Source organism: Xiphophorus hellerii, chromosome 19 (genome assembly GCF_003331165.1).
Source record: "Xiphophorus hellerii strain 12219 chromosome 19, Xiphophorus_hellerii-4.1, whole genome shotgun sequence".
NCBI classification, from domain to species: domain Eukaryota; kingdom Metazoa; phylum Chordata; class Actinopteri; order Cyprinodontiformes; family Poeciliidae; genus Xiphophorus; species Xiphophorus hellerii.
In genome coordinates, this window is record NC_045690.1 from 4,070,926 (window position 1) to 4,094,354 (window position 23,429).

The following is a 23,429-nucleotide window of genomic DNA, read 5'->3' on the forward strand; positions in this document are numbered from 1 at the left end:
AGCAGCACAAACAAAACTTTTTGCTGCACAAACCAGCACAAATGGAGTCGGGTTAATTGACACTCATTTCGTCTGATTTGAAGAAGGTGGGGGGGGGGCTGGTTAACCTCTGTTGACCCCTGGAGAACATTTTCCTTTATATCTTTAAAATGATAGCAGCACAAACAAAAGATTTTGCTGCACAAACCAGAACAAAAGTAGCCGAGGTGATCGACACCTATTTTGTTTGATTTTATAAAAGTGGGGGGGCTGGTTGACCTTTTGACCTAATTTATTGATATTTTTGTGATATTTATAAATGGAAATTTTGTACAGCATTGGCTTTATTTATTTGAATATTATTTTGTAGTTGTTCAGTACAAAATGTTGTGTTTTGTAATTGCAACATGTCTCTTAATTTTGTTTGTGAATGTATGTAAATAAGCAGTCAGATTTAGAAAACAGCACCAACGAATATCTTCTCATGGGTCTTAGCCCTGCTGGGGGCTCAGCCCCCCTAGAAGGCAGATCCTAGAATCGCCCCTGCTGCCTCCTTTATTTTTTAATTACAAAGGATAGTTAAACTTTTCAAGAATATTCCAATAATCTTGTGGATGATTTTACTGTGAATCCTTTTTGCTGAAGTGGCTCTGGGTAATTTTGATGTTGTGTTGCCCCAGTGTCCTGCAGCTCACGTTGCTCAGGGGTCACGCAGTTTGCAGCAGACCGTCCTTCTCGTCCTCCTTCGCAAACTCACGCAAGCTGCTGGGCACCACGGCGATAACACTGTTGATTTTGACGCTGTGGGATCAGCCGCGACAATTTTAACCCTCATTTAAGCCGCCGCAGCCAATGGATCCGGGGGGTGGATAGGGCTCGCTAGGGGAGTTGTCTGCTTGCAAGTAAGCCGATTGGGCCGCCTTAAAAAGGGCACACCTCCGCCTTCTGCCGCCGTACAGAAATAGAAAGGTCTGGCAGGGAGAGCAGCTCTAGTAAGAGGGACAAATTAAGACGATTTACTCCAAGTGAGAGCCGGTTTCATTAGGATAGTAGCTGTTTACCTTCTCCAGCCTGGCTGACCACCGAGCCGGGGGGTAAATCTGCTGTTTCAATCAGATCCAAACACAACTATATATATATATATATTTTATAATTGATTCTGAATTACAGCTTAAATCCACGTGAAAGCTTCCAACTTGTTAATTAACTAAAGGAATGGCCCTAGACTTCGCCGCTGGATGTGTGGGAGGTGAGTGTGTTTGTTTTTTCCCGTCGGTGAGTTAGCATAGCTGGTTAGCATTAGCTTTAGCCGCGCCGGTGATTTTCCATCGCAGGAAACTCATTCAGCTGGAAAATATAAGGAAGAGCTGCGAGTCTCACACCTCCGGATCCAGATCATCTTTTGTAACAACAGGGAGTGATGATAATAAAATGGAAGCTGTGAATTAGCAGGTATTTGTTAATTTATTGATTTCTTTTAGGCTGGTAGTAACCCGGATGCAACTTTTGGGATCTGCAGCTCAGAGACTGGTGGTGGTGATTCCCAGCCTGATTCCCAGTCTGTTTCCCAGCCTGATTCCCAGCCTGATTCCCAGTCTGTTTCCCAATATCCCAGCAGCTGCGTTAGGAAATACCAGCACTCTGATCTTTCTAGAGGTTACACAGAGTTTAATAGACTTAATACTCCTATTTTTTTCTGTCCTGGGTTGACTGACCATTAGTCATCTTCATTACACATTGGGGAGTTGCACAATAAAAGGACAAGGGATCGGCTTCAGAACTATGCAACCAGTTTATTCACATATTTATCTAATATTGGATAAATAAGAAAGAAAATTGACTGGAAACGTTTACTTTATTAATTAATTTCAAACGGTTAAAAAAAACAAACAAAGAAAACAAACAAAGAAAAGTAATCAGTAGGATAAGAGAGGACATGTGTGTACAAAATGGTTAGCTTACTATTACTTTTCTGTTTGAAAATAAATGGGAAGAAGTGAACATTTATTATGTTTTAGCTTCCAGATTATTTCTTATGATCCAAAAGATTGAAATCTTGGATTCTACTGAAAATTTTGCATTTTAACGTTAAAGTTTGGGAACTTTTCTTCATTAAATTAATTTGAAGCAAGTAAGTATAAACGAGAACAAAGCTACTTTTTTGTTTGAAACAGAGTAAAAAGAAGTGAAGACTTTTATTATGTCTTAGCTTCCAGATTATTCCCTATGATTCAAAAGATTAAAGTCTTGAGTATTTAGTGAAAATTATGTAAAAGTTGTCTTTTAACTTTAAAGTTAGGCAATTTTAGCTCAATATGCATTTACTTTTTTTTAAACAAAGAAAACAAGTAACTAGTAGGTCAAGACAAAATGAAATAATTTGCTTACCACTACTGAAAATCACTAGGAGGAGTTGAACACTTATGCTTTAGCTTCCAGATTATTTCTTATGTTCCAGTCGAACATTGAAATTCCTGTAAAGATTGTCTTTTAACTTTAAAGTTGGACAACTTTAGTTCAATACATTAATTATTTTTTTGTTTAAGTGACTGACAAAAAACTCACAGACAAATGTACACTTAAAAAAATACAATATTTTAGTTTTTTCCTGTGTCATGTCTCAACATTACAGGCGTACTGTACGGAGAAAATGGTTGCCAACATGTGCTGGGTGAAATTTGCTCTACAAAACTGAAGTATTAAGACAGTATAGTTGCTTTTTTTTTATCAAGACAGTATCAAAGGTTATATTGTATCTGTTTTATAGAAAAAGTTAAATTTTTTGGCCTTTAGAGCATCTTAAAACAGCTTTTAAAAACTTGTGGTTCTGAAACTGGATTTCGTTTAGATCCCAAAGAAAGTCTTTGCTTTTGCATTCTAGCCCACAAATTCTGCCTCAAATAACTTTGGATAATTAATTCGTAGATGTTGAATTATAGATGATCAGAGTGGATTCAGATGTCAACACTGTTGAACGAGAAGCTGAGAAACAGCTCAGCGTTTCAGGATTCATGAAACGGATAAGAACACAATAAAGCTGATGGTTTTTTTGCTAAATGTTTACGTAAAAGTTGCAATCTGGGAAGTTTGTGGGAGTCCTGAGTTCATTCATTCTTGGTAAACTGGTTTCCACTGAAAAGCAGCAACAGGAACGTTTGGGAAACTTGTCAGCTGTTCTTCCCTCAAGGCTGTGCTGCAAACATCTGGAAAGAGTTTGGAGGGAGGTGCAGGTGGCAGCTTATTAAACAAAATCAACAGTTAATAATAGAAATGCAAATATTTCAGTCTAGAGATTCGGATTCAGACATTATTTTTAATTGAGAAGCCAGTTTTTGTGTTCAAACGGTTTAGAGATTCTGTTTAAATGATGTGACAAGAGGAAAAGGACAGTGTGAACAAATAAAACATTTTAAATTCCTCCAGTTTATATTTAAACAAAAGTGGGTGGGCTTAGCTTCCTAGTTTTTTTTTTTAACATTATACTGAAAATATAATTTCACAAAAAAGCAGATTAAAATCGATTTATTTTAATTTTTTTATGTAGTGTGCCAATTTACATTTAAAATACTTTATTTACCCCAAAGGGGAATAAAATGTTGAGTCGTTTTGGGTGGTGACGCTGTGGACAGGAAGGAGCTCCAGTAGCAGTCAGTATTCCAGAGAATCTGCAGAAGCCTCTGACTGAAGACTGTTCCTGTATGCTATGCTAGCAGCTAAATATCCTGGCAGCAGAGACGATATTCCAGAGTAACTTGTTCTGGATGAAGCCATGAATTGTTGACAAGCATTTCTAATCCACGTCATTTGTTTTCGCCGCTCCTTTTTAAGTCTCTCTGCTTGTTTTGTTTCGGCAACAATAGACTTCTCAAGTAGCTTTACAAGATGTTCAACTGCAGTTTGTAGAAAAAAACCCCAATTAGAGCCTATTTTATAGTAAAATACAATCAATATTAAAATACAAACAATATTATGGAATTATTGACTTGAAAAGATGACATTTCTTGCTGAAACGTTACTTGTAAGTTAGTTTTGTCTTATTTAAAGTGTAATAATATATTTGCAATAGAAACTAGACCAAAAATACTTGGTAAAATGTTGTTTTTGCAGTGCAGCGTCTGTTTTTTCTGCCTGTAATAACTCACTTATGATGTTTTATAAATGACCCACTTAGGGTTTTATTAACTTTGTCAGAAATGTTTCTCTCCCACAAAGGTCAGCGAGTTAAAACCAAACGTTTTCCTACTAATTTAAACCTTCCCGTCGATCAGAAAAGTTCATTTTTACGCATGTTTTCGTTTTCAAAGTGTGCTTTGGCCCGTAAAGTGTGATAATTGGCCTATAAAATTGAGTTTTGGGGTCATTGGCATGAGTCAAGGACGGGCCGCGTTACGACTGACGTCACTGCTAAAGGTGCAGCGACCAACTGATGACTCAACAGCTGGTCGGGCTGCGAAGGGAGCCAAAAAACTAAAGGCTTCCACAAATGTATAAAAAACAGATTTACAGCTGCAGAAATATGTGATGAAACTTGATTAAATGTCAAAATGAAAACAGATTTGCTTGAAAATGTCACAGTTTGGTGTCATTTGCACAAATATCTCCAATCCTAAGAAAAATAATTTGCTTTTTACGGTTTTTGTGTCAGAACATGAGCTAAATATTAATATTGCATGAAAAGCTGAAGAATGATTTACATTAAGGGGAAAACTACCAAGAATCGCTGAAACAAACGACATGAAAACACCCAAATAAAGACAGAGTCCAACTTCCTTAATTAACAAACGTAAACAAAAATGTTTGTAGGATTTTTTTGTTCGTTTGTAAAAGACTACAAGCCATTTCTCCTGCTAGCTCTAAGCTAGCATGTTTTCTGGTTGTGTTTACCCAGAATGCCTTGCTCTGTGAGCCACTTCCTGCTTTTGGAGCGGTCCGAGTTGTTAGCGGTTTAATTCACACCGTCCCAAATGAACCGGACTTTCTAGAAAAACAAACTACAGTTCGATTAAATCGGACTAAATGGGGCCGGTGTCGATTCACAGTCGATGTCAAATTTATTTGTCGCGCATTTAAAACAACTGCAGTTGACTAAAGTGCTTCACAATTTACAACAACAATCATAAAAACAAAGATTGGAACCCAGATAATGTACAGAAACCAAGCAGAGTTATAGTCGAGATTTATTTGCTTTCTGCTTGGACGTACTTGTTTTGCTGTATTTAGTGATTCTTCTGAAAAACAACATTTAATCAGGAAGTCAGAAAACTACAATCGGTGCACAGATATACTCTTGTATATACTAAGTTTAATTTTTTTGCAGGTGCTGCTGGTGTTTTGGTCGGCCATCCATTCGATACTGTGAAAGGTGGGTGTTTCCTAATTCCTTCCTTTGATTTTCTTTCACCTTTGTTAGGCAATAAACATAATTTACTGAATTTACATTTTTTAAATAACAGAACATAAACATTTTCGACATAAGGATGAAATTTGTAATTATTTTTCCCATGTATGTTTTACTTTTAGGGTATATTTCACTAAATTGGGGCCAGAAAATCCTGTAAGGACGGGACAGTACTTCCTAATCCAACCCAGTTATTCATTTTCTACTACAAAACCCTAAAAAATAATATTTCCGGTCAGCTGTGTTTACTTCAGAGAATGTGTGTGAATATTGGCAGCTGTTTTGTAAGAATCCAGTAACTCATAGGATATGTTCACACTACAGCCTGAAGTGACCCAAAACTGATTTTATTTGTATTTTCTTTAGTCATTTTTTCCAAATGTGACTTTTTAAATTTAAATAAATGACAAGTATACAAAGTATTTACATAGATAAATTATTCTGAGAGCCTTTTCCTTAGTGGACTGTTATTGATTTAACATATAGCTCCTTATATTTAATAAAATGAGGCGCTTTATTGGTAATTTGCATATATAAATGTAAAATTTAGCAAAACAAATGAGCAAAGTTCATTATATAAAAAAAAATGTAGGATCCTTTCTGGGGAATTTAGAAAAACGGAATGAAACACTTCCCTAACTTAAGTAAAAACACGTTAAAATATGGTTATTAATAAACCTCCTTCCAAAGTTTGGTGCCAAAAGAGGACTGACAGAATCTTAAAATTTTCCCGCAGGGTAAATTTTATAAAGAATTTTAAATGACATTTCCTTCACATTATTTACGATTAAATATTTATGGGGGATCATCCAGGCAGTTTTCCAGCTAGTCCAAATATGCGACTTGTATGGAAGTCAAAAGACCTGAAATGTCCCTCATGCGCAGTAGAGGGCGCAGTAACGTCTAGCTGCTAGCGAGCAGCGCAGTGCTGAAAAGAAGAAGTGTTCAGTGTTTGCGGAAGTAAACATGGATGCTAATAACTTACGATTTTAAAGTTATCACATTCACAACTTGATCCTCATTATTGTCCGCCATGGTTGTTGTTCCTTATTTATGTTTGCGCGTCTCAGGACGCAGAATAGTCGAGAGTCAATGAGGTTCCGGTCGGATGAATGCGACCCGATCAGATGTGTAATGGATTTAGAGTCACATATTCAATCAAAAAATCCAATTTGTGTTCTTCAGACTGTCATAAAAAATCGGCTACGGCTCGCTTTAAGGCAAAAATAAATAAATAAATAAAATGTTTCTTGCCACTTCCGGCTGCAGTGTGAACGTAGCCGCCGTAAAGTAAATATTTCCGTGCTGGAAAAGCGTCCGCTGGTGAGGAAGCTTCTTCCCATGAAGGCGAATGTTAATGTTGCAGCTTGTTTCAGAGGCTGAATGGATGTTGGTTGTAGTTCTTTTGACACCTTGCTGTTTGATGTCGTTTCTCCCTGAGCCGGTGTCTGCTTGGGGCTCGGGGCGGCTGTCTTTAACAGCTACAGTGTCACTGTGTTGTAGATGAGAGAGAGAAATAAACAACCTCTCCACGGAAATGTGACCTAGTAAGTATGGTCCAGGTCTTTCTTTATCTCACCCAATGTCCTGTCTTGAGCTATAGAAATATAAAAGCCAAGAAGGCATTTTTATTTTCTTTTTTTCTCCTTTTTATTATTTTACTCAACGTTTTACTCGGTAATGTTGCACCCCATAAGCATTTTAACCCCTCAAACGAATGATTGTCTGCTTATTTCCCTGCTTTGTACACTGCAAAAACACAACCTTACCAAGTATTTTTGGTCTAGTTTCTTGTGCAACTTTAGATGACTAAAGCTCTATAAACACTTTCTAAATCATTAATAACTGTTAATATATGCTAAAAAAAATTAAGCTTACAAATGCTTATTGTTCTTTCAAAGTAGTCTGAAACATTTAGTGTAATAAAATAAATAGGTGAGACAAGAAACTAGTTGGTTTCATCGCTTTCTCACAATTAATGCATAACGGTTATTAATTATTTAGAGAGTGTTAAGAGATTAATTAACATCTATAAGGGGAGCTTTATGGAAAAGTGGTATCTTAGTACATTTAATATGAAAGCTAACTTATAAATAAGTTTTCAGTAAGATATTGAAGCTAGTTTTTTTTTTTCCAACATTATCTTTATTGATTTTTCAACAATGTTTGAAAAACATTGTGCGCTCTCACATCAAAGGAAAAGTCCAGGGTAGTTAAATTATTGTCCAACATTCAACTTGTGTTTCCTTGCATGCCAGGTCGTTATGGGATCTTTTAGAGCAGCACTTATTACATACAGAGTACATGAGAAAAGAAAAACAAACTCAAATGTATAATTCAAAGTAAAGCAGTCAAGTATACAAATAAAGAAGATTATTTTAGGACACTGCAGGGGACCAACCACAACTATAACTCACCCATATCCATGTTTTCTATATATTCCATAAAAGGACCCCAAATATTTTGAAATAGCGATAGTTTCCCTTTTATAATGAAAGTAATCTTTTCCATTGGTAAGGTTGTGGACATTTCATTAATCCAGTTACTGAATTTTGGTTTACTGGTACTCTTCCAAGAGAGTGCTATGACTCTTTTTGCAAGTAGTAAACACAAATCCATGGCACTAATAATCTTTCTGGACATATGATGTCTGTCAGGATATAAACCTAGAATGAACAATTTGGGGTCAAAAACTGGTTTTATACCTAGTATAATCTCTAGAGCTTGTTTAATCTCCCTCCAGAATTGTGCAACTTTCTTGCATTTCCAGATACAATGGAAGAATGTTCCCTTCTCTTCTCCACATCTAATACACAGGTCTGGGATGGCACCATTGTACTTATTAAGCTTTTCTGGCATCACATATGTTCTCATTAGCCAATTATATTGCAGTACTTTGAGGCGTGTATTGGTAGTTTGTGTTTGTGCTTCAGCACACGCCTTCTCCCAGCCTGTCCTCTGAAGGCAAATCCTCCCTCCAGGCATTGAGCTTCCATAAAGACGACTCGGAGGATCCCTCCACTAACATGCTATGTAGTTTGGAGATAATTCCTTTTCTAAAGCAATCATTCTTCATTTCCATTTCCAAGGTGGACATCAGAAGGATGGACTCACATTGATTTTGAGATGATCTAATAAAGTTTCTCACCTGTAGATATTCTACATTTCTTATAAAATTCTGTTGGCAGCCCATCTGGGCCTGGGGCTTTACCCGTTTTCAAGTAATCTATTGCTGTAGATATTTCCTCGGTAGTTGTAGCTGCACTGAGATCTTTGAAGCTAGTTTTAAGTAAATAACTCCTTAATATTGACAGAAAAAGTACTGGTTAAACTGGCAAATGGTTTCACTTAAAACACTGAGAAAAATGTATTATAGGTAAAATAATCTACCAATGTCAGAAGTACTTTTTCTGCTATTTTAAAGACTTATTTATTGAAAAGTTAGAATTTATTTCAAGTGTACTAAGATATTTGCACTATAAAAAAGACCAAAATTACTTGGTAAGATTGTGTGTTTTTGCAGTGATATGTAGTCACTATGCTCTTTATTTTGTGTCTGTCAAACGCTCCGCTAACGTTAGCACTGTCGTCCCCAGGTGCGGCTTCAGGTACAAAATGTGGACAAACCTCTTTACCGCGGGACTTTGCACTGCTTTCAGTCGATTGTGCGCCAAGAATCGGTAAGTGTCGTCCTCTCTGTTATCCTACTTGGGTTTTAAGTGTCTAGTTTCAGCTCCATCTGCGATTACATGCATCAGCCCCACCTTAGAGAGACGAGTGTCTTCCAGCTGGGATCAGTGAGCTAAATAAGGCTTTGGACTGTTGTGCTATTCGTGGCGTGTGCTTGGTCTCATCGCTTTCACACATGGTGGAATTATGATTTTAACGTTTCAGTTCTAGTTGGTTCAAAACTTGGAAACTTGGTTGCATTTAGTTGGAGTCATGATTGTAAGTTAATGCAAGATTTTCAGAGATTTTCAGCAAAATCTTTAAAGAACCTAAACTGGCAAAGATGTTCCCAGGAGTTTAGTTGTTTGAAAAATTCGAGATGTAAAATAATTTATTTTTGAGCTACATTTGCTAATATTTACCACAGATTAATATTTTTTGGTGTCAAATAAGGCATGATTGGGCAGTTAAGTATTTTCAGATTTTTCTAGATGGTTACACTAAAATAGCCAATTAGATGAACGTGTTTGTCAAATCATAGCCTACATATGTTGAACCATGGAAACCATATATATTTTCTTAATGTTGTTTTTTCTTCTGGTGGACATACTTCAAAATGGCTGCCTTGGTTGTAATGGAGAATAAATGTTTGCACAAAAATCGGCAGTAGTTATTGCCAGTAGGAAGCTAGCTACCACCAAACATTAGCAAACTCAATAGTTAGCTACTACATTGGTGGTAGCCAATGCTGCTATTGCTGCTAAATCTAATGAACTGTCAAACTCAAAAAGTAGTGGAAGCTAATGCTAAGCACAAAAAAACAACATTGCTTATAAACTAACTCCAAACTGCTAAACATGCAACATTATCAGAAAGTAATGCTAACTGTTAAAATGTCTTCATCTGTTGCACGTCTTCGTCTCGTTTGCGACAGTAGGCAGACATGCGGCAAAGGTCGCCTGGACAGGGAGTCGAACCCGTGACGTCCGCGTTGAGGACTAAGGCCTCCAAGCGTGGGGCGTGCTAACCCCCTGCGCCACCACAGCACGCCCCGTCTTAGACTCGTTTTATGTTTCTCTTACAAACCCAGGTGCAGGAAAACCTCTTTGTTTGTCTTTTGCACAGATGCTCGGTCTGTATAAAGGCATCGGTTCTCCAATGATGGGGCTGACGTTCATCAACGCCATTGTCTTCGGCGTCCAAGGCAATGCCATGCGGAGGCTCGGCCGCGACACGCCCCTCAACCAGTTCCTGGCGGGCGCTGCCGCCGGAGCCATCCAGTGTGTCATCTGCTGCCCGATGGAGCTGGCGAAGACGCGCATGCAGATGCAGGGAACCGGCGAGAAGAAGTCTAAGAGGAAGATGTACAAGAACTCCCTGGACTGCCTGGTGAGAATCTACAGGAAGGAAGGTTTCCGGGGCATCAACCGCGGCATGGTGACCACGCTGCTGCGCGAGACGCCCGGCTTTGGCGTGTACTTCCTGGCGTACGACGTGCTGACGCGTTCGCTGGGCTGCGAGCCGGAGGATCCGTACATGATTCCGAAGCTGCTGTTCGCCGGCGGGATGTCGGGCATCGCCTCCTGGCTCTCCACGTACCCGGTGGACGTCATAAAGTCGCGGCTGCAGGCCGACGGCGTCGGCGGCGTCAACAAGTACAGCGGGATCGCGGACTGCGTCAGGCAGAGCTTACAGAAGGAGGGGTACCGGGTGTTCACTCGCGGCCTCACGTCCACACTGCTGCGCGCGTTCCCGGTCAACGCCACCACCTTCGCCACTGTGACTCTGTTTTTAATATACATGCGACGGGAGGAAGAATGCAGCATGCAGAACTCTGAGCCGCCCGCCGTGCAGCTGCAGCCGCAGCCGACCAGCATGTAAGGCGCAGGTTAGCTGATACTCACCTCTCCATCCATCTGTGGTATTTAAAAACTTCTTTTTTTAAACTAAAAGCTGAATTTGTGTGTATATATGGCTTCTTTTCTCACCCATGCTTTTGTACAATAGTTCTATTAGCAAACTGTAGTGTAAGGGTGCACCGATTGCAGTTTTTAGGCCGATCACAGAGCTTTAAATAAAAAACGCACATAAATTCTGCAATCATCTTAACGGTTAGCATTGCTTTCCGCTAATTTTTATGTGTTTAGCAGTTTGGAGTTAGATTCTGGTAATGCTTCTGTATCTTTAAAAAAGCCGATTCCGATTTTGGACGATACTAATGTTTATTTTTTTTGTCTGAAATGTTGGTACATGTAGCAGTTTGTGACAGTGAGGTGACTATTGTTAACTGCAAACGTGCGGTTGAAATAAGATCGGCTTTACATGCAAGTATCGGCCGATCACCCAAAATAAATCGGTGCACCCATACTGTATTGTTACTGTAATTGTTACAAACAAGTTTAAAAACAATAATGCTGTTTAGTAAAGATGCATCAATATGAAAATATGAGCCAATAACCATATTTGATGTTAATATTTACAGATATCTATATTTTACCACTTTTACAACACATTTGGGGGGGTTAAATGAATACAGATTGTTCATATCTGACAGATATTGTCCGATACCGATGTTGGTTCCGATATTTATTGTGCATCCCTACTACCTAGGTCAGATAGTGACTGCATGCATGTAATTCTTTGCAGTTATTCTGGTCATTTTTTATGACCATAACTTATCAAAACCATCATGATTATCTGGCATCTTGCAATAACGGAGAATAGTTTACAAAAACGTTCTCAAAGTATTTTTAAAAGGTCGGCTGGCTTTGTGTGACTTTAACCTCCTTGTGTTAACATAAATATATTTTTGGATATTTTCTCAGATAAAATCAAACGTAAGTCTGTGTTTTAAAGAAGCACCTTATAATAACTACATGAATGGTTGAAGAAACAAAGACGAAATGTGTTTTTTTTTTGCAGTAACTACTAAAAACACTGAATGCTGTGTTGAGTAGAGTTGGGTTGGAAGAAATGAAAACTGTTATCAGAAGTCACTTTGTCCACAAGGGGGCAGCAGCAGACCAGCTACGTTCGCCCACTTGCACCATTAGCTGCTCTTTTTACATACCTGCATATTTTACAGAATAGCATGGATTATACTGGATGAATGTTGAGACTTAAGAGCTTAAATGTGGGTTAAATTTCCCAATAATCATGCAGAAACAAGTAATATCCCTGTATGTAGATGGTGCGTGTTGTGTTGGACATAATGTACATTAATGTGAAAGTGCTGCTGATTGTTGTTGAGGCTTTAGAATGACTTGTAAATCTTTCTTGTAATTTGTTTTGCTTTTTTTTTTTTAAGTTGGAAGGATTGCTTTAGCTGTCGAATGCTGCTTTGTATTCTGTGCTTGATTCTGTACGATACTTTGTACCAAAGTAGCCATCCAAAGGTAGATCTTTAAAAAAAAAATAAAGATTTGTTTTCTAAGACGGTTTGCACAAGTTTCAATTGTGGAAAATTAAAGCAGTTTGACGTCAGTAGATGTTGACCTCTAGCGGTGAGAAGCAATATTACGAGTATAAAAATGCAAATCACAAAAAATAATTATATTTATTGTACTTTTATGCACATTATTTGACAAAAGTGTGCTTTAGATTTCTTGATAAGGATCTTAGTGTTAAGAAAAAATAGAGAATAAAAACAAATATTTTGTCTACTTTAATGTTGAGGTTTGTGTTTTTAACCCTGGGGTGTCCAAAGTAAGGTCCTGGGGCCATTTGTGGCCCTTGTAATTATTGTTCGGCCGTAACCACAAGACAAGAAAACAATTTTTAAAATGGTTTTTCTTTTAATGATCCAACAATCTGAAGCCTCATTTTATGTTTTGGGGTTATAATGATGTACAGATTTCATAACATTTTTACTATTTTGTAAGTAAAACCTTTCATTTGATAAATTTTGAGGCCTGCCAGTAGTTAAAATTAAACAGTTTGGATCCTGGGACAAAAAGTTTGGACACCCCTGATTTACTTTAACTTGTGCAAAAGATGAGGCGTTTCGCTCACTGAGGAATTTCTACAAAGTTACACAGTAACTGGAATCAGCAAATCAAGGAACAAAAGTGCAATAATTCCATAATATATAATCAGCAGAATATTAAATGTAAATGAAATTTAACATAATTCATGATGTGTTTAAATTTTAATGGATGTATTAATATTTTTTGTTTTAAACATCCCATGCAGGTTTTTACTTTCAGAATATTTATTGAATTGTTGCACTTTTGAGCCTCGATAATTTTGCCAAAGCTGCTGAACAGATTCGATGTCGGGGCTACACGTCTCCTTCGGGGCTCTAGCCGTTTTTTCCAGCTTTGGGTGTTTTGGTGAAGTGGGCGGAGTCACAGGAGCGACGCAGGAAGCGGTAGATCTCCTCGGCTCTGGATCGGCTCATGCAGCCGCCTTTCTGGATCGACTCAACGGAGCTGGAAGTAAAAAACAAGAAGAAAATACAGAATTGTGACACATTTATGAGTTGTCCAGATTCTCTACTGACTCAATTATAGAATAAATAAATTGATTTATTCACAGATCGATGAATCTGTGATGGATGAGGGGTAAACTGTTTCATGGATAGAAGGATGAGAAGACGGATGAATAAGGGGACAGACGAACGGAGGAATAACTGAACCGATGGATGGATGTAGGAGCAGACAACCGGAGAGAGAAAGAGGTGAACATCTACAACAAAAACTGAACGGATGGATGACGGATGGATGGATGGTTAGTTGAATAAGCAGATAGATTAATGGATGAACGGACTGATGAGCAGATGTGAGAATGAATAGAGGTGAACAGATGGATGAACAGATGGACTAGACGGATAGATGATCCATTTAAAGGGACGGTGCCACTCTCTGACAGCTGGACCCGTCCCGGTTCTGTCAGAACTTTTACCCGTTCATCAGCTGTGCGACGCAGCTGAAGTTGTGCAGCAGGTAGAGAGCGTGAACATGGCTGACCGAAGGCAGACTCAGGTACATCTGCAGTGCCTGCTCCCTGCGCTGACCTTTGACCTTCAGGGGCACCGCGATGCCCTGACCTTTACGCCGCTCCAGCTTGGCCAGGTCCGCCAACAACCCAGCGCTCTCCTCGGCGCCGTCGCTCCACAGCAGGCGAACCCCGGCCCTGACCAGGGCCGCTAAAGTGTTGTCATAGTAACGGGTTCGCTGGAAAGGGCGGGAAACTTCACCTGCGTCGTAAACAAAAACAGTCAGGCTTGTCACTTTTATTAAAAAATATTTTTGACAGTGTTTGTTACTGTCGTTTGCAGTCAGAAACAACCAATCAGAGCCAGGGGGAGGGGCTTAGCGCTGTCAATAAATCTCCTGTATGCTGCAGCTGGTTCACCACAACTTACCCTGCCACAAATGCTAATGCTATTTAGCACAGCTGCTGAATGATGGTGGATAAACAGTTTTTCTGTAACTGCAAATTGTTTCTCCGCTATTTGGACATTGAGCAGCGCATATACAAGGATGATTGACAGTGTTAATACCTTTGACCTGGCTCTGATTAGTTTTGATCGAGAGGAGGTACAAAAAGTCAATTTTTTCACAATTATCTGTCTCCATATCACACATACCATGGGGTGAAAATTTTAAGAAATACAGAAAAACATATTTTTGTAAATATAACTTTACAGATTTTCTTGTAAAAGTAACAACTTTTACAAAGAAATGTTTTCCATATATTTGTTAAAACTGTCAGCATGACAGTATGTGAAAGAAAAAAAAAACTCGAGCTCCTCTGCCTTCTCTAATACCTAGAAACAACCAATCAGAACCAGGGGGCAGGTCGTAGCGCTGTCAATCACAATCTGGTGTGGGGCTTCCCATCTTTCTCCTCCTTCCCCATCTGCTCTCTGCTACACTACAGCTAGAGGAGAATGTCATGGATGCTAAGGATAGTTAGCATAGCCAATGATGACATTGGATAAAGGATTTTCCTGTAATTTCTTTGCCATTACCAAATTTAGCAGTGCTAAGACCCGCCCCCTGGCTCTGATTGGTTGTTTCTGACCAGGAGCGGTTCATTTGTTCAGACAGGAGATGTAAGTTTTCACAGATTTGTCTTATACCATACTGTCACAACATGGTGAAAAACAAACACATTTTTATAAAGGTTACACACTGCAGCTTTAAATCAGGCCGTAAATCTTTAAAACCCACCCTGCTTGAACCGATCTTTCTCCACTATCAGACACACTCTCTCAAACAACTCCTGCATGTTGCTCAATCTCTCCGCCAGTCGCTTCCGGTTCTGCATCGCGGCCAAATCCGATTGGCTCTGCCTCATCACCGCCATGCGGTTGCTCACGATGGAGTAGTTGCTGTCCAGCGAGCAGACGTGGACGTCAGCCCCGTGGCGCTGACGCAGACTCATCACCAGCTCCACCATGCCGCCGGTGCAGCGGCTGTCCACCAGGATGCTGACCGACCCGGGGAGAGGCGGCGGCGGCGGCGGCGGCTCGGTCACCGGCGGAACCGGATCCTGAGGAGCGGACCCCTGACCCGCTGAGGACGTGGAAGGAAGTCCCTGCAAAGTTAGGGTGAGAGGTCACAAGCTGCGTTTCCGTGACAAGTGTGCGCAAATTTTTGTCGATGTTATAATAATAATAAAAAACAAACAAAACAAAAAAGAAACAATTTCGCAACTGTCCGTGTTTCCATTACGAAAGACTATATTAAAATCACACGTGAATAAGCTCGTTCTCGAGGTACGTCCTCTAAAAACCATGGCAACTGACCATTAAAACCATGGTATGACGCATTAATATTGAAGTTACATAATCAGTAATCAGAGAAGACCCTTATATTTGGGAGCGGCTACATATGACATTTTGGGGAACTTGTATTTGCTAATTTTACAGAAAAGCGATGGATTCAACATATTTAAATGGCACACAACTTTCTATAACCTGTACACACAATCCGGGGAAAAAAACTAAAACCATCATCCTCTTAGTACTTCCTGTTGTCTTCTTTGTTGTTTCCGCCAGTAGTAACATCCGGTTGTTGATCACGTGACTCAAGATGTTTTTATTATTATTATTAACATCTACAATCAACCTCAAAAAGATGCCATACATTATGTTTTCACAACACATACAGAAAAAAACAAAACTTAAAAAATAAGAGAAAAGCAACACAAACAACCCAAAATGAATCGAGACTTTAGCAGAGTCACTTACAAATATACAACATAAAAAAATTAATATATATATTAAAAAAATTTAATTCAGGGTGTAAAGTTAAAGTGCAAATGTTTTCAAAAAAAGAAGTCACCTTAAAAACATGTGACTTGACAGAAGAGGTTTCAGTAGTTTTGCGAAATAAATCTGTCGATACGGCTGGAAAAAAAAAAACACCTCATTCTAACGCAAAAACTGGAGTTTTTTCGAAAACTGTTCTTTCTACTAAACAAATTGGTTTTTGCAGTTTTATAGTGAATGGAAACGCAGCTATCGTCTCTCTTAATAATCGAGGAATTTCTTTACTGTTATTAAAGTCGCCTCTTGCTCCGCGAAGTCGAGCTCATCCGAGAGCAGATGTTGATTCTCTAACCTCTGACGACAGTCTGCAGGAAAAACAGAAAATGACTGGGCTGGGCAATAAATCAATAACATATCACATTAGACACATAATATCATTAGAAAACAAGTTAGATCATTTAAGTGAAGTCTGATCCAAAATAGGCAAAGGAAGGGCTTTAGCTGCTCAACTGACTCACTCATTTTTGGTTACCTAGCAACAACATGTTGACAAACTTTCTATTAACTTTCTTGTTCTTCTTGCTTTGTGTTTGTATCTCTATAAGCCTGTTACAGTAACAAATTTTGCTGGACCATAAATTGTCCCAGACGTTACTTGCGAAGAAGCTAATTGAGATCAAAGCAGAAGATTGAAGACTTTTCTCAACCAGTTTTCTGGTAGAAACGGAGAAAAACAATAAATCATGCAAATGGAAATGATTGAGTCTGTTTTAATTTATTGTATAATTGATTTATTGCTTATTGTGACAGGCCTATATCTCCATAAGTTTCAATAAACCTTAAATATAAAAAAAGCTTTCTCTAATGGGAAGGCGTCATGTGGAACATTCAATTCAATTCAAAAATATTTCATTGATTCCTAAAGGGAAATTAAATGTTGTTGTAACTCAAACTAACTGAAACTCTTCAGAGTTATTATAGATGGAGATGTAGCTGTTGGAGGACGGATCTCTTGTCTGTATTACAGTGAATCTGAGGAAGACTCTGAATGAAGATACTGTGTTTTCCCAAGACAGTCTCATGAAGAGGACAGTCAGCATGTATTCCACCTACTTACCTTTCATTTTGCTGCTCTTCACTCTGTTCTTTACTCAATAATGAGACTTTAGATGCTACGCTAGCAACAGCAGAGGACACCGTTTTCCTGCCCGCTGGGATCTGGATTCTGATTTTTGCCCACTTCCTCCGTCTCCTCTTCGCTGGACTCGCTCAGGCAGACGACCCGCGAGCGTTTGGTTCTGGTTCTTTGCTCTGCAGCGGGTCGAGTTCTGGCATTGGTTTCGAGTCCCGCTCTGGCTTTGTGCAGGAAAATGCGCCGTCTGGTTGCGTACTGCCGTCTCCCATCAATGAGCGACACGTCGGGCAGAAGTTCGACGTCTTCAGGCTCTTCCTCGTTACTCTCCTCCTCCTCTTCATCACTGCCAACCACAAAGCTGTCCTCTGCATACGTCTCATCCATCTCAGGCACCTGCCAGCAAAAGGTCACTTTAGGTCAATTTGGGTTTTGTTTTATGTACTTTTGCAGGCATATAGTGGCATTTTGTAGCACAATGAAGTAACCATGTGATCTTCAGCTGTTATAAAAACTCAAATACACTGCAAAAACACACAATCTTACCAAGTATTTTTAGTCTTGTTTCTAATCCAAATATCTTATTATACATGAAATAAGACAAAACTAACTTAAAAGTAACTTGTCAGCAAGGCATTATAGCTTGTTTTAAGTAGATAATTCTTTAATATTGATGAAAAAGTACTTGTTCCATAAGCAAATTATTTTACTTATAACAATGGGAAATTGTCTTATAAGTAAATTTATCTGCCAAAAGAATTTTGACTTTTTTAATCAATATTAAGGAGTTATTTACTTAAAACAAGCTATTAGACCTTGTTGAAAAGATACTTGTAAGTTAGTTTTGTCTTATTTCATGTATAATAAGATATTTGGATTAGAAACAAGACTAACAATACTTGGTGAGATTTGGTGTTTTTACAGAAATTTGACTGTAATTTGATGCCTTGAAATTGGGCCTCTTTCCCTTTAAGAACTTCCACTTCTTTCTGAAACTCTGCCTTTAGGAAGTAATCATGATGTGATTATGATTATTCAGGAATTGCTGTTAAAATGTTGTTAACCCTTTAACAACATTTTTACCAGCGTTGCACTGAGAAGTAGTTCGTTTAATGAGCTCAGCAGATGTTTGCTAATTGCTGCTGGCTAGTCTGAAGGATCCGAGTAGAGGAGTCACGGGGGAGGGTCCGCTCTGTGGGGCGGGAAGCTTGGAAACTGTAGCTCTGAAGAGGAGTTACGCCTCGAAGGCGGGGCTAGGTCCACCCAGGTGTTTTGCACAGCTGAATGGTTGCCACGGCGATTAAAGGATTTCTCAAACATGTATGAAAGAACCAAAGAAACACTTCAGGTATGTTTTTAATGATGGAATAACATTATAACATGATGTAAAGCTAAAAAAAAGTTAATTTTACATATTAGTGCCTTTTTAAAATAAAAGTAGAGAGTAAAGCATGAATTACCTGAGAAAAAATATCCATGTTTTGATGGTTTTTATAAGACATTTTGAATTTTCCCCGGACTGCAGGGCTTCTCACAGACTTCAAGTAAACTCCATGCATCTCTGAGTCTGATGAGGAGCAGAACCGAACCAGGGTTAACAGAACCTAATGAGATCTGAACAACGCGCTAAAGACCGAGCAGGTTACCTACCATTCAGTCCCTGGGAAAGGTGCATGTTGTCCACAACGAAGCCTTCCAGGGACCGATTCAGATCTGCTCCGTCCTCTTCGTCAGACGAAACATCCTCTTCATCTTCTGACAAGCTCTGCCTCTTCATCCAGAAACTGACGTGCTTTCTGACCTCTGGGGTTCTGATGCAGAGCAAAAAAAAACTACATTTGAATTTAATGTAACGGTGCAGCTGAGCTGACATAAAAATAAACATGTTAAAGCTAATTAAGAAGACCAGAAGACTAATACACACCTGTATCTCTGCTGGTGTCACCAGACGGGAGTAAAGTACCCAAAAATTGTACTCAGGTAAGAGTAGCACTACTTCAACATAGTGTTAATATTTAACAGTTACATAATCAGACTGACCTGAAGTATAAAGCTAAATAGAAATTTTAGTATTTTAAGAACAAAAATGACAATAATTCATGTAAGTAACAAAAAACCCCAATAAAAATCAGTTTCTTTGAATAAAAAACTTTACCAAAAACTGCAGGTGTGTGTCTGTGTCAGGTGAATTTTTTGTTAAATCATGTTTGTTTTTCATTCAGTGGGTAGAAAATCCAGAGATTTTACTCAAGTAAGAGTAAAAATACTTCATACTAAAATTACTCAAGTAAAACTTAAAAGTACAGCATAGTACAAATACTCCTAAAAGTAATTTTTTCAAAAAAGTTACTCAAGTAAAAGTAACTGAGTAAATGTAAGCCGACTCTGGGTGTCACTGACATGGAAATCTAGAAGCTAATCAGTTAGCTTCACCTCACTGCCCTGCAGGCCCATCTGTTGCCGTACTGACCTTGTTGCTGGACTGCTGGATTTGTTGCCTCTTGGCTCCAGTTGTTGTTCTTCTTCGCATGAAGATGGAGCAGTTCTGGAAATCATCATCCAAAAAATCTCCAGCTTGAGTTTCGTCAGTCTGGATGACAGAAGATTAGACTGTTATTAATGTCTCATTTACAGTAATGATACTTGTACATGTTCCCCCCCCATTTATCTATTATTGATTTTGGCCTGCTTCTCCATGCCCAGAACCAAAGCAGCATTCAGGGCTTACCTCAGTGTAATATAAAACTGGCGGGCCACCAGGCTTTACTTGTTCCCCCACCAGGCTTAGCATTACTTATTCAAGTCATTTTACTCAATGTAAGAGTAGAGATACTTCACAATATAATTACTCAAATGTAAAAAGCACAGCATAGTAAAAATACTCCCAAAAGTAATTTTTTTCAAAAAAGTCACAAAGTAAATGTAATTGAGTAAATGTAACTAGTTACTACCCAACTCAGTGAATATGTTTTTCACTGCTAATGTCGATATTCTTACCGTATTCAGTACAGAAGAACGTTTCTTCTTTGCCACCACAGGTGAGTCCACATCACTCAGGCTCTTAGACTGGCAGAAAACAATAAACATTTTATGTAGCATGCTAATGCTAATGCTAATGCTAATGCGTCCTCGTTATCGTAGCAAAATGACACGTCTTGTGATGGCAGTTTTTTTTTTTTGGTTCCACTGCAGAGAAATGAAACTTTGTTGTGCTTCAGTTTGTTTGTGAACCTCATTGACAAATTTAAAATAGTCAAGTGAGGTTTGATATTTTTGTCACTTGTTTCAGAAAGTGAAACTTTTAGTTACACAAACCATAAGCTGAATAACCCAAAACACCAGTCAGCCACAATCACTGACACCTTCCAAAAATAATATGGGTTATGCTGTTCTTGTAGCTAAAATTGGTATCAACAGGTCAAAATGTTTTTTTTATATATAATTCCTGCCGTTGATGAAAAGAAAATGTTCAGTTAAGCTTTGCTCACCACTTCTGGGGAGGACAAGGGGTTGACCTTGTGATGTCTTCTTTTGAGAAGCACGACTTCCTCTTCGCTGTCGCTGCAACACTCTGCTAATGAGCAAACAAAAAAAAAACACACATTTGAGCTACAGAATCAAACTGATTTACAGGTACATCTAAATAAAAACAGGACATTCAACAAAAAGTTTTCTCATTTCATTAATTAAATTCAAAAAGCGGAAACTCGTATATAGATTTACAATCGTTATCAAACCTTCATTTTACCAGGATAAAATGTTTGAGAACTAGTTCTCATTTAAAATCAACCTGAGAAAATGTATAAAATGTAAAAGGTGGAAAACATCACATAAGTAAATAAATCATATGAACAATATAAAATGGTAGGGGTAAAAGAACAATATATATTACACATAGTATAATACTTCAACACTGTAAAAACACAAAATCTTACCAAGTATTTTTGGTCTACTGTCTAGGGTAAATATCTTAGTACACTTCACAAAACTAACTTACAAGTAACTTTTCAACAAGATGTAGTTGTTTTAAGTTAATAATTCTTTAATATTGATGAAAAAGTACTAGTTATACTGGCAGATATTTTACATGTTGAGTAACATTCCTTGGGCACTGCACGTTACCTAGCAACCCCAGCCAGCCCAGACCGTTACCTAGCAACCTGAGAGATTTTGTCCCATGTTTTAAGTGAAATAATCTGCCAATGGAACTTGTACTTTTTACTCAATATTAAGAAATTAGTGACTTAAAACAAGCTCTTATATCTTGGCTAAAAGTTAATTAGAAGTTAGTTTTGTCTTATTTCAAGTCCATTAAAATATTTGAACTAGAAACTAGATAAAAATACTTGGTAAGTTTTTGTGTTTCAGCAGTTAAGTATTTTATTTCTGTTCATTTGATCACTACACCTCAAAGTTATTATATATAAAAAATATGTTTTTCAGAAAATTGCAATATTATAAAAACTAAGCCTAATCATTGTGTTTTCTAAGTTTTTCAACACATTTTTCCCTTCACTCAACTTTCCACTAATATTAAAGGACATAATATTCTTCTTTAGTAAGAAATGAGCCTCTATGGCTTTTGAGAGCACTTCATTTTGATTGTACATCTCTGTATTACAAATCCCTTTCGATAGGTTTATTTATTCAGAGGAAAGTAATTAGCTGTAAACCATAATTGCTGCAATTTATTGAAATAAACTCTTGCAATCTGTCAATCTTTTTGAATGAAATTGTTGATATTCTAATTTATTGAGGGGTCTATTTTAATCTTAAGACACAAATGAAGACAAATTGTTGTTTTATGAACAAACCTGGATGAGGAGAAGACTCTCCCACATGGATCAGTTCTTGCAGTGAATCACCTTCAGCTTGTTTTTGCTTGGCTCTAGAAGAGTCCGGTTCTGCGATCCTAGACAGGAGCATCTGTCTGGGTCCCAGTAACTGTAACTGGAGATGGGAGTTCCTCAGTTTTAGACTTCCAATAATCCGTTTTAATTTGTGAAGATGACTTGGACTCTTTGAAGAGTCTGGCAAAGCTGCGACGAGGAGTAGAGGAGTTAGAAACAGCTGACTCGGCTTGTTTTTTAGGCGACAGCGATGTAACTTCCACTTCTGCTTCATCCTCAGAGTCTTCCAGCGAATAACCGAGATCAAAATTAACAGAGAACAGATCATGAGAGGAATCTAGTGGCTCAGGATTTGCTTTCACTAAAAACGAAACTTTGTTGTAGTGATCTTCTGTTGAGTTGTGGCTGGTTTGAATGTTTAGCCTTGTGTCTGAGAAAGGGGCTTTGTTTACAACGTTTAATATTTCTGTGCAATCTTTGTCTTCATCTTTGGAAATCTTCTCAATGCCTTCATCATCGATGGTTGTTTTGGCTGTAATGCTATCCTCAGGAGTAGGAATATCTGGAATTGTCATTTGCATGAACGCCTCATCGTCTTCAAACAAGTCCAGGCTCTCATCCATCTGGACATGAACTCTGTCGTCACTCACAGAATCAGCATCCATGGAAACGCGCTCCTCTGCATCGTCAACACTTTTTAAGTCCATTTCCTTCTTGTCGTATCTGATATTTTCATCCTCGAAAACCTCATCCCAGGTGGGACTATGAGGCTCGCCGTCCTCAATGCCAGCCTCTACATCGTCGTCATCGTCCACTTCCAAGCTGAACCTGACGGGGAAAGGTTGATCGCCCAGCTCGGGTGAAGGTGGAAGACACATCAAAGTCCTTCCAGCTTCTAAAATGTTCTCCGGCGAAGGTGGAGATCGAGAGAGAAGCTCAGCCTACGTTAACAAGAATGTCGTTCTGGTTCTTGAGTTTTTTTGGCGACAGCAGTGCGGGATATGTTTTAGGAAGGTAGAACATCTCTTGAAGATCATCGTCTTCATTATTTTTTGTATTAACTTCTGGAACATCGCCTGGATTTGCAGGAATCTCTGAGGGTTTGGTTAACGATGACGCAGTCGTCATCAGAGCTGTGTGACGGAGAATCGGCTTGATCAGGGTTTAAGTCGTACAGTCAAG

At 38.6% G+C, this 23,429-nt stretch overlaps 2 protein-coding genes across 4 annotated transcripts in view; one reads left to right on the plus strand and one right to left on the minus strand.

Annotated features, from left to right (window-relative positions):
- Nucleotides 1-690: 690 nt before the first annotated feature.
- Nucleotides 691-12,479, plus strand: slc25a29l (solute carrier family 25 member 29-like). 3 transcript variants are annotated; one of them, XM_032547828.1, is made up of 4 exons: nt 691-1,228; nt 5,297-6,924; nt 8,974-9,057; nt 10,172-12,479. In XM_032547828.1, exon 4 carries the CDS (start codon nt 10,172-10,174, stop codon nt 10,925-10,927), a length of 756 nt encoding a protein of 251 aa, XP_032403719.1. In that variant the 5' UTR covers nt 691-1,228; nt 5,297-6,924; nt 8,974-9,057; the 3' UTR covers nt 10,928-12,479. The 3 variants fall into 3 exon arrangements, with proteins under 3 accessions (XP_032403719.1, XP_032403718.1, XP_032403721.1); XM_032547827.1 differs by having other exon boundaries at nt 5,297-9,057; XM_032547830.1 differs by lacking the exon at nt 691-1,228 and having other exon boundaries at nt 5,323-5,341.
- Nucleotides 12,323-23,429, minus strand: part of fancm (FA complementation group M) — a 45,615-nt gene continuing 34,508 nt past the window's right edge. The window contains 16 exon segments of the mRNA XM_032547832.1: nt 12,323-13,476; nt 13,949-14,243; nt 15,223-15,589; nt 16,551-16,630; nt 17,375-17,468; nt 17,470-17,793; nt 18,858-18,964; nt 19,048-19,159; nt 19,161-19,208; nt 19,868-19,987; nt 20,395-20,463; nt 20,886-20,971; nt 22,212-22,341; nt 22,343-23,188; nt 23,190-23,336; nt 23,338-23,399. Coding sequence (XP_032403723.1) covers nt 13,347-13,476; nt 13,949-14,243; nt 15,223-15,589; nt 16,551-16,630; nt 17,375-17,468; nt 17,470-17,793; nt 18,858-18,964; nt 19,048-19,159; nt 19,161-19,208; nt 19,868-19,987; nt 20,395-20,463; nt 20,886-20,971; nt 22,212-22,341; nt 22,343-23,188; nt 23,190-23,336; nt 23,338-23,399 — 3,017 coding nt within the window. The 3' untranslated portion in view covers nt 12,323-13,346.